We start from the raw sequence: 16,126 nt of genomic DNA on the forward strand, positions 1-16,126 counted from the left end.
GGATCCGAATAAAGTAATCTGTTGAAAATAGATTAATACTAAAGCACGGACAGTCAAATTTCCCAGAAGTGTTTCTTTCCAAAAGAATAGTCCTATCGATCTTGTTGATCTTGTTCGATAAAGAGTACCAACCTAGTGAATATTGGCTTGTAATTGAAAAGTCCAACGTTTTTTAGATATTATCACGTGATAAAACTGTCTATGGGGAAGATGCGCTTATAGATGCGCTTTTTATGGGGAAACCATGAAGAAACATGATGAATAAGATGAAATGAAAGTATCCTTCTTAGATTGAGCGGCAGTAGATGTATATCTGGAGGTGCATAGCACCGAGCACTAGTGATTCCATTCAAGTCAGAAGAACTTAGGAAATACGATTGGTCCTATTCTCCTCTGAGGTCCAAATGACGCTTGATCCGGGCCAAGATTCCTCGGCAGTAGTCCTAATCAGTCTGAAACATCTTCGCATCCAGCGATGCTCCAGTAAAGACCATCCCCTGAGGTGGAACCTGAAGTTCGGCTGGCAAAAATTGCTTGAACAGTAAATATGTGGTAAGAATATCCTTATAATCGCTTTCCGTGGCCCTTTTGATGAACGTGAGAGGGTGCGATAAATGACGCGATAACAAAAACAGCAGGTCTAGGTACTCTTTGAAAAGACTTTCCAGAAGACCATAAGACTTCCCCATGAAATCGCTCACCTTCTCCGTCACAAGTACTTTAGCTAGTAAATCCATCTTCATAATGAATAAGCTAGACAAATAAATAAAGGCAGTGAAATAGTCTACCTTAATGACCTTTGACACTGATCCCTCTGGTATATCAGGATAGAGACTGTATTGAAATTGCATGACAATGTCCATATCTCTCTCGTCACTCAGGAAGAAATATATCAAAAACTCGTCCGTAAAGCCAGAAAGAAGCCACAACGCTTCGTTTGCTATTAACGTGGCATAAAACAAATCGTATTGTTCATACATATCGCAAATTCCCCCCAATTGTGACCAGTTTCTGACTACTTTAGAATGTACTGATAGGTACTCCTTGACTCTGTTATCAAATTGTTCATCAGAAAATAAATAATCCTCTGCAACTCTAGATTCAATATACTGGTGTATCTTTGAACACGACACCTCAAGAAATTTACCTGTCATATATGCTTTGCAAGGTACTGGTATCAAGAGCGATGGGAATTCTTCACTTAACATTATAAATTCAGCATCAACTTTGGTATCAAGGAGCTGTTTCAAGTGAAGAATACAGAAGCCTAATCCTTTGTACTCCCGGTACAAGCCAGCATACAGACAAAGGTTGGATGGGCAAAGAAAACCAACTAAAGTAAGTCCCACTTCTGTAAGAAATGCAAGTATTCCAACAAAAGCTGGCATGTTAATGCTAAGCAATCGTTGCACGATCTTTATGTCTTCCTTCACATGTAGATTCTTCGTCGTTAGATGACGGAAATACTGCTTCAACATCTCAATCCGCATAACTATTAGCTTCTTTGGAAGTGGCAACTGCGGCATTTTGTATTTATCATTAGGATTCTCCGACATCACAAACGGCGCTTGACTGTAATCTAGAATTCTCGTCATGATTTTCACTTGGTAGAGGAGAACTGATCTGACAGCTGCCTTTTGACGCTTGATATCCATTCTTTTAACGAGTGCCAAAGCTCTTTCGCTGTCGACATAAAATTCACAGTTTCCTTGCGAGGGCGTTCTACTTGGTCTTGCTGTTGGCATCTTTTAAAGTCTTTTTAAAATTACAATTAAATACAATTGTCAATTGTCAATTCTAATATTACCCAAATATCCTCTAAAATAACGTCTAAAAGTCCCAAATTCTTCAGCAAAAAGCTACAGCGATAAATTCTATATACCTTCTAACTCACACAACTTCCTATACAACTAAAAGTATTCAATTGATACAGAAGTATCCAGCTGCAACACTATCATTTCATCATTTTCCTTCTTCTGAAAACTTCAAAAAAACGGATTTTGATATTGGCAGTGTATGCAGGATCGTTGATAGGATATGATCTGAGTCACGTGACTATACCAAGGATGCAAATCAAACGATTCCAAAGCTAATAAATATAGGAATCAGAAGACAGGCATGTCGAATACTCTGTCTAAAATATCGTAAATCGGTAACCACATTCGAGGGAAATTAGAATACGCGAGGCTGCGTTAATATTCCTGAAATGATCTTCATAAGACACACACTGGAAATACTCTTTGCCGTATTCTATTCTTAGCATCATGAAATAGACAATTAGAGTTTTCACATACTGGCCCCCACAGTTCCAAAGAGTATAATTGCCAGGTTTAGTCTGTCAATTAGCATCTACAGGACCAAGAGTTTAAGCCAAGAGCAAACCATTACTAACATTTGTCATCGCAGAGCATTCCAAGGTTTCGAATGCCGGTTGGTATTCTTATTGGCTAAGAATTGTGCTCATTTCCTCTTTCTTTTCATGTAATACTGCTACGCACGGCTTGGTCACTGGGAGGGGGAGGGGGTGTTTCGTTGGTGTCAAATTATCAACCTACTCGAATGCTCAATCCAAACCTCGACCCATTTACTGCCGCAGTCAATATTGCCCCGAGAATCATAGGTATCTGTTTTCCCTCACCTAACTTTGTCGAACGTCTGGCCGTGCGCTATATCTTTGCAATCGTGCCGAAAGCGCCTGCCGAACAACCTAAAAGTTAGCTGGTGCAGTGTGTTAACTACAGTGACTGTTTCACCAGCAATGCCCTGATTTTCATGAATGACTGAACGAGGCTGTAGCGTTTGTAGCACAAAGGAACATTTGAACCATCTTCTTCGTCAATACAGGGAGCCGTTTACGAGAAAGGTGGAACACCCGTGCCGCCGCCTGCCGCCGGTGGTTGCCAAATGCCCAGGCTAATCTGGTGTCCAAAACCAAGCGAAATCAAGTCAGATTTTTCATGACAATACCGAGTGCAATGTAGTATTTTTGGATATGATATGCTCTACCGGAACCCAGCTCCTGACCCACCGTATCTCCGAGTATCTGATCATTAATCCAATCTCCTACCGTAGCCCATCTCCCACCTTCTGGCCCCCAATCACTCCACCACCACACCATCTGCGCCTGCAGAAAACCTCCTGGCTGCTGCGCCTAAAACTCTGGAACATCACGATAATCACAGTAACAGACTATGAATGTAACAATAGCAAATAATACCCGCATTGGTATTAATCATCGAAATAATAACCTAATGCCACTCGCCGTCTCCTATGGAGGACCAACCGCGTCCAACCACCGTTTGGCTAAAATTTAAGGTTTTGTGCACAATTCCCTCCGCCGTTACCTGGGGCCCATTGTAAGATGCTGTCCTGAACTCACTGGGACCACCGATCCGGTGTGCAGCCCTTTAATACCGATACCGTGAACAATGAGCTCTCCAGAAGGGTGGATTTATAAGGATGCAAAGCCGAAGATATTGGTTTTTCAATGAAAATTTTGGAGAAACCCCAGGGTTCACTTCAACGAGCTGTTGGCGCCTGATCTTTTCGATTTTACACCTTCCAATTGCCTTTCCTTTCGTAGGTAACTGCTACAGAGTCTTCCAATTGTATATTCCAATTGTATATTCCATTTACTGTCTATAGTATCTACGCACTAGAACATACAACATACAACATACTACTTACTACTTACCACACAAAAAACTCTAACAAACCACACAATCTCTCCACCTCCCCACGCGCGCTACCATCCAGACTTATTATATTCCCTAAAGTTACACCCTCGCCGCAGTAACTAACTCGCAGAAAAACAGTCTTTTTACTGCCTTTTCTTATTTGCAAAATAACTTTTTACAACATCTGGTGGTTCTCTTTTTGTTAGTAATATCATACATGTATTCAATGAGTTCTTCCAACAACCTCCAGCCGTCACTCAAGTCGGAAGAAGATCAACTCTACAATGATCTTTTGAATCTATCTCCCACGTCGAATAGCAACTTAGATTATATGCCGCTGCTAGCGAGCCTCAAGCTGTCGTCCCAGAATGATGGAAACGGTCTAAACAACAATAACAATAATAATCAAAGTGATAACACTCTTTCCCTCGGCGGGTACGGGCAAACCATCCAGAACAGCCAGATCAGCCAACCGAATCATTCTGCAAACATACCAACCAATGGTCCTCTCGGACAGTTGCCTCAGTTCGGGTTCCGTTCTGCGGCGCTTGATATGACTGATACTTACGACTCGTTCTCCCTTAACTCACGACACGAAACCATCAACATCTACTTGAACGACCAGCAGCAGATAAACCAACCACCTACTTCGTACAATTATTCAGACGCTACCAACCTTTATTCCACAAATGAAAACCCCAGTGATATTTCCCTCAACACACATCACCTCCCTCTGTATAACAATATCAATACCAACAATAGTATTAATACGCCAACTTCAAATGGTGACTTTCTTTCTCCAACAAATAACAAGCCTGATAATAACATGTCTGGAAATGTTAATCTTGGAAACAGCGGAATAGGAAATACATTATCACCACAACAAACTACTCGTTCAGGGTCCAACCATCTCAATCCTAACTCACCATCGGCCTTCTCATCTCATTCAATTTATTCGGATAATTCACAACCAGCAAGTCCATATTTGGATGCTCTGTCACAATTTAGCAACACCAACAACCTTCAACCGGTTCTTTCCCAGCAAGCCTATTCCGATGTTGGTGATAACAACAATCCTCAGATGCTTAACCAGCTGACACAATACCTTGATGCTGACCCCTCAAATGTGCTCAATACATTTGACACAGAAATTGCTTTGGGTAGTTCTATTTCTAACACGAACTTGGTTGGTTTGGATAGCCCTTCATATCCCCAAGTAAATCCCAATATCCCAGGTGGAGACTATGGAAATTATCCTATCAATAGTCAGAATATTAATGTGGACTTTAATACCCATAGTCTTCTCCTGACTCCTCCACCAAACCAGATGCAGCAACAAGAGCAATTATCTATTCAGCAGGGACAACAGCTTCAACTTCAGAACCTCCACCTTCAACAGCAATATGACAACATCTCCACCACTGCTACCAATAACTCGAACTCCGCAAACCAGTTCAACCTTCTCACTGAGAACAATCTCTCGTCCTACAATCAACTCCAAAGGCTGATCTCCTCCGACCAACGTGATGACTACATGCCAGTGATATCTATCCATCAAGCACCAGAAGAAGTCGCAGCAAAGACTCCTTCTCTATTTAGTAATTCCTCGGCCAATTCTTCAATTCATAACTCTCCAAGAGTTGGTGATCCAAATGACAACTCTAATGGAACCAACTTAACCCGTTCTACTAGCAACGGTGGAGGTATCTACTCGTCTACGAACAGTCTTATACCGAATTCACAACTTGTGAACCCAAGATCAAATCAACTGAACAAATACAGTTCTACATCAATTAAGGCTGAAGACACAGACAATTCACTTGCTCTATTGAAACCTGATGAATATCAAGCCATGAAACGTGGAAGAAGAAAGAGTCATTCTAGCGCCCTGAAGTCAAGGTCAGGGTCTCGGTCAGTTTCTAGGTCCTCGTCAGTTCATGTCGATGGTGAAGAGTACGATGATGAAGAAGAAGAAGATTATGACGAGGAGTATGATGAAGAAAACGAGAAATCTGCTATCTCCACTCGTGAGAAGATGCTAGAGTTGGCTTCACCAAACCAGTCCAACAAGAGAACGCAGAAACACCCAAGTGTTTATGCTTGTCATTTATGTGAAAAGAAGTTTACGAGGCCATACAATTTGAAATCTCATTTGCGCACGCACACAGATGAAAGGCCGTTTATATGTAATGTTTGTGGTAAAGCATTTGCTCGACAACATGATAGAAAGAGACATGAAGATTTGCACACTGGAGAAAAGAAGTTCCAATGTAAAGGCTTTTTAAAGAGTGGTAAGCCATATGGTTGTGGACGTAAATTTGCCCGTGCTGATGCATTGAGGCGACATTTCCAAACAGAGGCCGGAAAGGAATGTATCAGACAATTAATAGAAGAAGAAGAACAAGAAAAATTGAAGAATGGAGGAGTATTGAATCCAAATCACAATTCTATTGACGATATAATAGCCAATAGCAGTACCGGTGGTGAATACATGGGCTCTTATGGTCCAGGGTCTTCTTCTACGGAGCATTCTATACCTCTGGTAGCGATCTCGCCGCCAGAGTAATTGCATTCTTTATTTCTCCATCAGAGCCTGTAACTTACGCTGTTGTGGACTCCAGGATACTACGTTTTACTACTGCCCTTTTTATGTTATTATTGTATGATTAATATATGTGTAAATAAGTCAGACTAAAGTTATGGGAATGAGGGCCTACAATGTAAGTCGCTATATTGAAGGAAACTGCCATAACATGAGCTTCCTTTCCTTACGAGGTGGCTTTGATGCCAAACAGTCTACTGGTTTCCATAAACCAAGTCATAGGTACGCTATTCAATTGCTGCAAATTTTCCCCCACTATTTTGCATGAAGTTCCAACTGAAATGCATTCCGTATGCTCCGAAATGTGGGTTAAGCCATAAACTGGGCTTTCCTTGAGCTGCTCTAATACTCTGGTTCAAAGGCTTAGTATTTCGTGCGAGTTCATTCCAATCATGTCTATGGCTTAATGCCTCACATGAAGATAAAATATGCCTCATAGCACATATTTTTGAAGTGTAAAATAAAAGGTTGATCTTTTAATAATCATTGTAAAATGATGTCATATGTCATAGGAAACTGCGCAGATACTGATATTTTGGAAGTAAGGAGTTATTTTGGGACAATTTCCCCATGGCCAAGGAAAAATTTCTATTCATTGTTCTTTGGCAAGGCAATTTGACGTTGTTGGGAGGGGAGTTATTATTAGCAGTTCACATGGTGAGAGATTTCTATTGTTAGAAAATCTCTCAGAAAAGAAGTGGACTTTGACCTTTAATGGGGACGCTTTATGATGTCTTGGAATTGTCATGTCATTAAGCCGTACTTCAAGATCAGACACACGTATTTTTCAGGGTATGAAAGCTGAAGGTTCGCTCCAATTCGCAGCATAAGCATTTTCACAGCCATTCGCAAGGCATTTACCATACTGCAAAAAAAGGACTCATGCCAATACCATGGAATGAGGTATCCTTAGAGGCATACATACTCCCTTATCTCAGCTCTCAATGAAGCATATAAACCATGACCCCCAGAAAATCCGCAGAGTAGATTCTAGACCAAACTCTCCGGAATCCACAACCTTTTCCCTAACCCAACACTACCACCTCCACCACCACCACACTCCTCTTCACTCCTCTACGCTCCTCTACACTCCTCTACGCTCATCTACACTCCTCTACGCTCATCTTCCATGACTCAGCCTTCTCCGTTCCGGTACCTACTTCGCTCCATTTCGGCCACCCTCTTCGCTCCATTCCGGTACCCTCTTTGGTGTATCCCATTATCTCCCCCTAATTGGATCGGACTCGCAAATATGTCCCAATACGGCCATTGCCCTTTCTCCGTTCGGCTCTAATATGCTTGGAGATAGAGCCATACGACAAGACAAAGGAACCATATGATGATAAAGGAAAGATTGGCGAGTATACCGAAGGGTGTACTGGATTGAGACCTGGATATTTCAACGGCAATAAAGTTGACATAAATATAAGAATTGCTGGTTTCTGGTAAAAATAATTATTGTGATATCCTGTTGCTTTAGGTTATCATTTGTTAGTATTCTATAGCTAATTATAATTGTAATATTATACTATCAATAGCACTATGAGATTAACTACTCTTCTCAGTGTATTGGCAGCTTGTGCCATTGCACCAACAAATGCCTTCTCCTTGGAATCGCTTTTCAAGCAGCAGGTTCTTTCCAACAACGTCATCAATGTCAATGATGATAAACCGGCTTCAATTGATACGGAATTGGCCGACTTTTTCGAGAAGGCAAAATCATTGCCTGTTGAGGCAAAAGCTGCTTGGAGACTCATCCAGAACACTATGACAAAGGAAGAAATCAAGAAGCAGATTGACAAATACAACAACAGGCTTGGTGATTTAACTCAATCTGCTAAGAGCCGTGTTGAATCTCAATTCACTAAACCAGTTAAACCTACTTTGGATGTTGATGAAGAGCAAAAGTTTGAGATATTGTCAAATGCTAGATTTGCCGACCATTCTCTTAGAATCAAGAAGAACAACCCAGAAAAGTTGGGCTTGGATACAGTCAACCAGTATACTGGATTTTTGGATGTGGATGTTTTGGATAAGCACTTCTTCTACTGGTTCTTTGAGTCAAGAAACGATCCTAAGAATGATCCTGTTATTTTATGGTTAAATGGTGGACCAGGATGTTCATCGGCCACTGGTTTGTTCTTTGAATTGGGTCCTTCTTCTATCAATTCTACTTTACATCCAGTATACAACCCATACTCTTGGAACAGCAATGCTTCTGTTATCTTCTTGGACCAACCTGTTGGAGTTGGCTATTCGTATACTGGAGGCAGCGCAGTGACCAACACTGATGATGCTGGTAAGGATGTGTTCATTTTCTTGGAATTGTTCTTCCAGAAATTCCCACAATTCAGCAAGAATGACTTCCACATTGCTGGTGAGTCGTATGGTGGTCATTACGTTCCAAAGTTTGCGCTGGAAATCATCAATAGCTCAGACAGGTCCTTTGAGTTGACTTCGATCTTAGTGGGAAATGGTATTACTGATTCACTCATTCAATTGGGATACTACAGGCCTATGGCTTGCGGTGAAGGTGGGTACAAACCGGTTATTAGTGAAGAGCAATGTGCATTTATGGAGCATGAATATCCAAGGTGCGCTGCTTTAGTCAAGATATGTTATGATATCCCATCCGCTTTGACGTGTGTTCCAGCTCAATTATACTGCTCGAGTTTATCTAAGCCATATAGTGATACCGGTTTGAACCCATATGACATTCGTGTTAACTGTACTTCGGAGGATGGTCCATTATGCTATAAGGGACTTGAGTACGTCGACGAGTATTTGAACCAAGAGGGTGTCAAAAAAGCTGTTGGAGCATTAAATGAGACCAAATTTGAGGATTGTAGCACTAATGTTGGTTTGGGTTTTTTCTTTAATGGTGACGGAGTGAAGCCATTCCAGCAGTACGTTGCTGAATTGTTGGAGCACGATGTTCCAGTCTTGTTGTATGCTGGTGACAAGGATTATATTTGCAATTGGTTGGGTAATCATGCATGGTCTGATGCCTTGGAGTACAAGAACCATGAACAATTTGCTGCAGAACTGTTGAAGCCATGGATTAACTATGAAGGTAAGCAGGCCGGTGAAATCAAAAACTACGACAAGTTTACATTTTTAAGAGTATATGATGCCGGCCACATGGTTCCATATGATCAGCCTGAGAATGCACTCGAGTTAGTCAACAGATGGATCCTGGGAGACTACTCTTTCGGAACCAAGAAGTAACGAGATAACACTATGTCATATATAGAAGTACATTTCTGAGGAATATATGAGAAATTGCTCCAAAATTGCTCCAATCGGAAGACCTGGCCTGTTAATCTAAATTCGTGGAAGGAAGCAGCTACGAAGACTTCTTCTATCAATTTTGCATCATTTCGCAGCTTTCGCAGCCATTTCTCCTTTATTCGGTAGAGGGTATATACATAGCTATGGTACGGCAATGATGTATAAGGATAAAAGACCTCACTTCAACTAGAATCTCATTATCAAGAGGGTGGATCTTAACATGATTAAATAAGTTCTCTTTCAGATTTACTCTTGTTCTATTTTTCAAATTTTTGGCCAAAAATACAGTTAAACTTACTATATTAGCATATAAAGAAAAGGATAAAGCCATTCACTCAGTTGAAATCTTCAAAACTACTTATTTTGAAATATCTCACCTACTACATGACTGCCTTCGACTTGAAGACCTTTACTATCATACTTCTTGGTACAAGTTTTCTTAATTAGGAGAGTTCTTTCAAAATTACACTCTAAATGACACTGTCAGTCTTCAATACCACCCACCACCTAAAGAAAACTTAACACCCCAACTACGCCAATTCTACTTAATTAAAATCTCACTTTCATCTCAACAGCATACCATCACCAACAACCTACTCCATTACCAATACCCACAAAAACTGGTCTCCAAACTACCCTCTTCTCCACACCATCACCATCACCATCACCAATTCCTTCAACCTACTCACTCCAGCCATTTTGTGTCATTTCCTCTTTCGGCCTCACAAATTTTGCGATTTTGCAGGCAACCGTTAAGCGCTTAGCAAATGATTAGCAAAGAAGACAGTTTATTGTCAATGGTGAATGGTGAATAGTGGGTATTGAACTGTAAGATTGGTAATATACACCATATGGATTGTGACAATTGTAGAAAGGAGTCTGAAGATTGAAACATTGAAGAATATTGATTTCTTGTATCTCTCTTTTTGTATCCATCTAGTTTCTTCTGTTATAAACTGTTATTGCTTGGTTATTGCTTGGTTATTGCTTGAAATATAGTTTTCTCGTTAGTCTTCTTCATCGTCATCATATTTCTAATATTACAAAATGTCCTTGGATCATGACGATATGATAGACCGACTCTCGTCGGCACGAATCCCGGATAATACCAATATCTCAAAGGAAGAGAAAACGTTGAAATCTCTCCAGGAAGAGAAAGAAAACCTAATGATAGAGCAGAATAGACAGTTCATGGAGGAACTCTTTGTCGCAAACAAGTCTCAACCAATTAAGGTGAAAAACGTACAAATCACCAACTCACAGAATTTCAGAGACACATTCCTCGAAGCTCAATTCAAACCTTTGCTAGCATCAAATCAGGCCATATCTTTAGAACTGTTCTTGTCAAATATCGAAAAGGTTTCAAAGTCTTTTGTCAAACTCAACCTCGTTGAGAATTTGTTGGTTTCTATACATCCAGTGCCTGGTACAATAACGCAAAGTCTGATTTTTGGAAGACGAACGTTTCCAGATAACGGTGCATCGATTTCAGTGGTACCTATATTCAACATTGTTCCAGTGAAAAAGTTCTACGCTAAAACAGGAACAAATATCGGAAATGGAGAAGGAGATGGATATATCCAATTCCAATTAAAGAACCTCTTTGGTGGTGGTGAAAATCTTATATTTGATGCTGTCACAGGAACGAAAACACTGTCTTCATATTTATTAAACTATAATCAGCCAGTCGGAAACAACGCAGACTACATCACAGAAAACACCTTTTCGGTTAACACTAGGAAATGGGACTGGTTGCAAGCAGACGTGAGCACAACTGGGTTTTCTAACAAGCTTTACACACAATTCGATAGTTATATCAATCATGAATTAACCATGGAAAATTACTGGAAAGTTCTTGAGAACTTGAGCTCCAAATCCATGGATGTGATGGTACAATCGGGATCCCATTTCAAGTCCTCGCTTATCTATAATATGACTTATGACTCTAGAAACAATAAGCACTTGCCAACCATAGGGAAATTCTTCCGTTTCGGAGTTGAATTTAATGGTTTACTTAAGGTCACCACATCTCCATATCTTAAGACTATTTTTGAATCACAGTATGCTTTACTGTTACCCAAAAATTGGTATTCATCTTTGATCTTTTCAACGAAGTCTGGATTGTTGTACTCGTTGAACAAGACCAGTTCTGTCTTGGATAGATTCTATATTGGTGGTCCCAATGATGTTAGATCGTTTACTCTCAATGGACTTGGTCCTAAAGACTATAATTCATCCATTGGAGGTGATATATTCTTCAATGGAGGTATTTCATTAGTTTCCAAGATTCCGAAAGTTAGTCCCGAATCCAACTTCAAAATTCATAACTTCATCAATTTTGGTAAATTGATTCCTTTGGACAAATCCGCAGGTGTTCTTAATGCATTCAAAGCCATGACCACTGACTATTCCGTTAGCTGTGGTTTTGGTATCTTGTACAACCATCCTATGGCCAGATTTGAATTGAACTTTGTGTTGCCATTAGCTGTTCATGAAAGGGATTATGCCAGAAAGGGATTGCAATATGGCATTGGTTTGTCATTCTTGTAATCAGCTTTTGATCCTTGTTCATTCCCAGCAATCATAGAAACGACCGATCAAACTTCAGCCACAACATGCTACTGCTATGCTATCACTCTCATTGTAAATAGATATGCGTATGTATTTTTTAATTTGTACAATAAACAGAGGTATAAACAAGGGTGCTCTATTCATGACGATGAAAATTCTGAATACTATTCTTTGCATCCAGTTCAGTGGGTATATTAAAATCTAAACTCAAAAACAAACTTATCAGCACAAGACATAACTGGCATCACTGATCCAATCAATAACTCTACTTTTGCTTGTTCTCATTCCTTTGCTTTATCCACTTGTGGTGACGTTCAATCACAGCCGGAATTATTATCTTCTCAATTTCCTCTTTGTTCTTGTACTCTTCATCCGTCAATTTGATCCATTGATCTGGTTCATCGGTAGTGACAAAAACAACTTCCTTCTTTCTTGTTTGTAATAAGTTACCAATGACCAATTGATGCTGGTAACGAGTCAAGGCATTCTTAGCCTTCTTGATCAAGATTGTGTTATCGGTTTCTAACTTGAATGACACTATCATGGCTGCTGGAGCCCAATTGTCCACTAAACGACTCAAGAACTTAGGAACCGGTTCCAAGTCGATTATCAACTTTCCTCCCAGTTCCTGACTTTGAATCTTGTGTTGTGGCATTTTGGATTGAGGCAAGAAGAAATCAGACACCGCTGCGGCCAAATAAAACAATGCTCTAGTGTCTACCCGGTGTAAGATCTCACTGATTGTCTTAAGAGTGTACAAGTATTGATTCACCGTTGTGAATGGGATAAGCAAGAGCGAGTTAGACTCCTTGGCAGCGTTATACTTTCTTAACACCACAAGCATTTCATCAGCAAAGTCTCTGTTGATCTGGACCTTATTGTCCTCTTCCGTCATGTAATCCAAGAAACAGTTCGTGGTATGACTGTAATGTCTTGAGTACGGTAATAATGAGAACTCACGGTGGAGGAAGATCACAGCGTATCCATTCTCGAGGAAGTATTCGGCCGATGTAGCACCTCTTGTACCAGCGGAGAAGTTATCAATGAACCGAACGGTATTATTCTCCAATGGCACCGTTGTGCCTCCAGAAGTGACCAAAACGATGTTCTTTTTGCTATTCTTTAGGTGGAACTCGACAAACTCCGATACCTCGGCGCTGAGTTCATCAAGGTACTTTGGAGGCTTGTGGGCTCTGAAATAACGATCTTCATCGGATAACTGAGCGGCTGGGAAGTCGGGTATGGTTCTATCGATAGCGGTATCCGTTTCGGGATTCGATGTGTGAAACGACTTCTTAGGCGACATTTTATGTTTCGCTGTGATTCTACAAGAGCAATGGTATAGTCTAGCAAACAAGAATCTCCTATTTGACCATACAATTACTACAGATTTTCACTCTCCAGTAGTCCATTCTTTAAATCGATGACTGGTAATTTCTGATAGACTGATTTTTTGTGGGGCCTCGCTGCGAAAAAAGATTTGGTTGGTTGGTGATGAAAAATTCTAGGGTGAAGAAGAAGAAGAAAAGAAAGAAAGAAAAGTATTAGAAGAGATAACTGGATAAGATTTGGACAATTGTGGTGAGAATGTCAGAATTCAATCCTATCGTGTTTTTGGACGTAAGTAGAGCGAAAAATTTGGGAAAAAGCGATGGAAATGAGGAAAATGTTTGGGGTTCCTTATATATTTTCACTCAGTTTCTTAAAGTTTAATGTTAGTTAGTTAATAATATGAGGGAATAGGAGTGACAGGAAACGGAAGAGACTAACAAAAGGTATAGATATCCATTGGAGGTAAGTTTTCGAGTGAAATTTTGGGGTTATGAAGATATAATTGAGAAAAGAAGCCGATTTCGAATCTGTTTGGTAATGGACAAGGCATTCCCAGTTGTTTATTGGAAAGTAATGAATCAGTCGATAATAAAGATTCTTTATAGATGCCCCCCTGGCAAAAGATTGAAAATACTAACTGAAATCTAGATAAATCTCTTCCTCGTGTATATATAGAGCTATTTGCTAAAGAATTACCAAAGTAAGTAAGAAGTGTTGAATAGGGCGATGAAATGGTTCAGATTTTGGATTACGAATTCTTCTGTGCCCATTTCAAGACTTTTAAACTATCCACGCAGAAGAAGGAATACTAACAAAGCTGTAAGAACAACAGAGAACTTTCGACAATTTTGCACTGGGGAATACCGAGAAAACGGAAGACCAATTGGCTACAAGAACAGCCCTTTCCATAGAGTCATAAAGGGCTTTATGATTCAGGGTGGAGATTTCGTGAAAGGTAATGGTTTGGGGTCAAAGACGGTATTCGGCAAAAGTAGCTTCCCAGACGAAAGTTTCACATATGATCGTACGTATTTTCCTTACTCCAGGCATAAATAAGCTAGTCCATTACTAACAGTCTACAGACAAGAAATATAGCATATCAATGGCCAATTCCGGGCCGAATACAAATGGGTGCCAATTTTTCATCTGTTGCGCCGATGTTACACACTTGGATGGAAAACATGTGGTTTTCGGCAAAGTCATCGAAGGCTTTGAGACAATAGATGCCATTGAGAAAGTTTCTGTAGACCGCGATGATAAACCCACGGAACAAGTCCTCATTACTAATTGCGGTGAAATGTGAATGCAAAATGAATATATGATACGCCTCATTTTTGTGCACTGTTTTGTACTTTTCAAAATACACTACTTACAAATAAGAAATAATCTAAGACTACCACCTGCTTCGAAGCCCACGACCCTTCCATCACCTTTCAAGGTCATGGCTTAGTGTATAGAAAACGGTACCTAAACTCTATTGCATGTACTAGAGCACCCTTGAAAAACATATAACAATGCCTAATACGGTAATTTATTAGATCGTTTATCGCCTGTATGGAACATAATTGCCTAATGCGGTAATCTGTTTTTTGTAGCAACCTTTTAGTAGAAATCGCCCTGAAAGTGATGGTATTCAAGGTCACAAGAAATGAAACGCAGGCGCCATTTAGAGAGACTTTTGCTACCAAAGTGGTATATTATTTGACTTTAATTGACGTAACATACCATTTTAAGAAAATTTGCTGTGGTTCATTTAGGTGCAAATTGTCTGAAGATAAGAATACAGAGAGAATGCTCACAGTAAATTCTTAGCAAGACTTTTACCGTTTCGTCATATAGTTAATGATAACCACGGGATGTCAGAAACGTTTATGGAATGCAAAGTATATAATAGTGGGATAAGACTGTCAACTTGCTATCGCAATGATTTTGTGATAAAAGTGGTTCGGAATAAAGTAACTAAGAATATCCCATTTTGTGCCCTGGTACTTTCATTCGCTTTAACTAACTACTACACTTTATCTGCTATTCCGTGATGTTCAAACAGCTTATTGTCCTTGCACTGGCTGTTGCTTTCACCAACGCTTTGTACATTCCAAAGCTCCTCGACTTGTCCAAGCTTGGTTTTGCCAAGTCCGAAACTCCAGAGATCTACACTGTCTTGACCTTGAACACTGATGTATCCGGCTTCCAAAAGGACTTCATTAAGGACTCCGATGTTGAGAAATTAGTGGAGGGGCTTTCTTCTCCATAATTAAGATATAGAATTGCTACAATCACTATGCTTTTACCAGTCCAGAGTTTGGCATGTTTCCCTGGCTTACCAATGAATTTCACTTCCTTTTGTACTATATCTATATCTATATCTTCAACACATGGATGTTATAACGACGGTTTTATACCAATACCCAATACACAGAATCATTTAATATGTTTTAATATGTTTTAATTATAATCGGTAGTATAGCCCACCGTACTTCTACTTGTAGTTCACAGTATTCCGTAGAATGTATGCACTCAATTAATTCATTATAGAGTACATATACTAGACAATATACTAGGCACTACACTAGACACTATACACTTTACACTATACTAGCCAATATACTATATACACTATACTCTATAGACGCTATACACCACAGACCCATAC

The 16,126-nt window shown here is 39.9% G+C and overlaps 6 protein-coding genes across 6 annotated transcripts; 4 read left to right on the forward strand and 2 right to left on the reverse strand. All coding sequences in view use genetic code 12, as the record gives it.

Annotated features, from left to right (window-relative positions):
• Positions 1 to 443: 443 nt before the first annotated feature.
• RJT20DRAFT_132704 (uncharacterized protein) lies at positions 444 to 1,745 on the reverse strand (the record flags this gene model as incomplete). Its single annotated transcript, XM_064918162.1, has 1 exon — positions 444 to 1,745. The coding sequence occupies one exon, from the start codon at positions 1,743 to 1,745 to the stop codon at positions 444 to 446; it is 1,302 nt and encodes a 433-aa protein (XP_064777626.1).
• A 2,158-nt stretch (positions 1,746 to 3,903) lies between these two features.
• Positions 3,904 to 6,243, forward strand: CRZ1 (DNA-binding transcription factor; the record flags this gene model as incomplete). Its single annotated transcript, XM_064921383.1, has 1 exon — positions 3,904 to 6,243. The coding sequence occupies one exon, from the start codon at positions 3,904 to 3,906 to the stop codon at positions 6,241 to 6,243; it is 2,340 nt and encodes a 779-aa protein (XP_064777627.1).
• A 1,578-nt stretch (positions 6,244 to 7,821) lies between these two features.
• RJT20DRAFT_90761 (S10 family peptidase) lies at positions 7,822 to 9,507 on the forward strand (the record flags this gene model as incomplete). Its single annotated transcript, XM_064921335.1, has 1 exon — positions 7,822 to 9,507. The coding sequence occupies one exon, from the start codon at positions 7,822 to 7,824 to the stop codon at positions 9,505 to 9,507; it is 1,686 nt and encodes a 561-aa protein (XP_064777628.1).
• Positions 9,508 to 10,368: 861 nt separating this feature from the next.
• Positions 10,369 to 12,223, forward strand: SAM50 (SAM complex subunit). Its single transcript, XM_064916346.1, has one exon. It carries the CDS (start codon positions 10,618 to 10,620, stop codon positions 12,118 to 12,120), a length of 1,503 nt encoding a protein of 500 aa, XP_064777629.1. The 5' UTR covers positions 10,369 to 10,617; the 3' UTR covers positions 12,121 to 12,223.
• Positions 12,224 to 13,654, reverse strand: RJT20DRAFT_124826 (phosphopantothenate--cysteine ligase). Its single transcript, XM_064916347.1, has one exon. It carries the CDS (start codon positions 13,445 to 13,447, stop codon positions 12,407 to 12,409), a length of 1,041 nt encoding a protein of 346 aa, XP_064777630.1. The 5' UTR covers positions 13,448 to 13,654; the 3' UTR covers positions 12,224 to 12,406.
• A 10-nt stretch (positions 13,655 to 13,664) lies between these two features.
• On the forward strand, positions 13,665 to 14,938 carry RJT20DRAFT_17154 (uncharacterized protein). The gene is made up of 5 exons (XM_064919222.1): positions 13,665 to 13,761; positions 13,923 to 13,935; positions 14,122 to 14,173; positions 14,298 to 14,497; positions 14,556 to 14,938. Exons 1-5 carry the CDS (start codon positions 13,729 to 13,731, stop codon positions 14,774 to 14,776), a joined length of 519 nt encoding a protein of 172 aa, XP_064777631.1. The 5' UTR covers positions 13,665 to 13,728; the 3' UTR covers positions 14,777 to 14,938.
• Positions 14,939 to 16,126: the final 1,188 nt, after the last annotated feature.

The sequence above is a fragment of the Scheffersomyces xylosifermentans genome (genome assembly GCF_036884685.1).
Source record: "Scheffersomyces xylosifermentans strain CBS 12540 chromosome Unknown RJT20scaffold_1, whole genome shotgun sequence".
NCBI lineage: Eukaryota > Fungi > Ascomycota > Pichiomycetes > Serinales > Debaryomycetaceae > Scheffersomyces > Scheffersomyces xylosifermentans.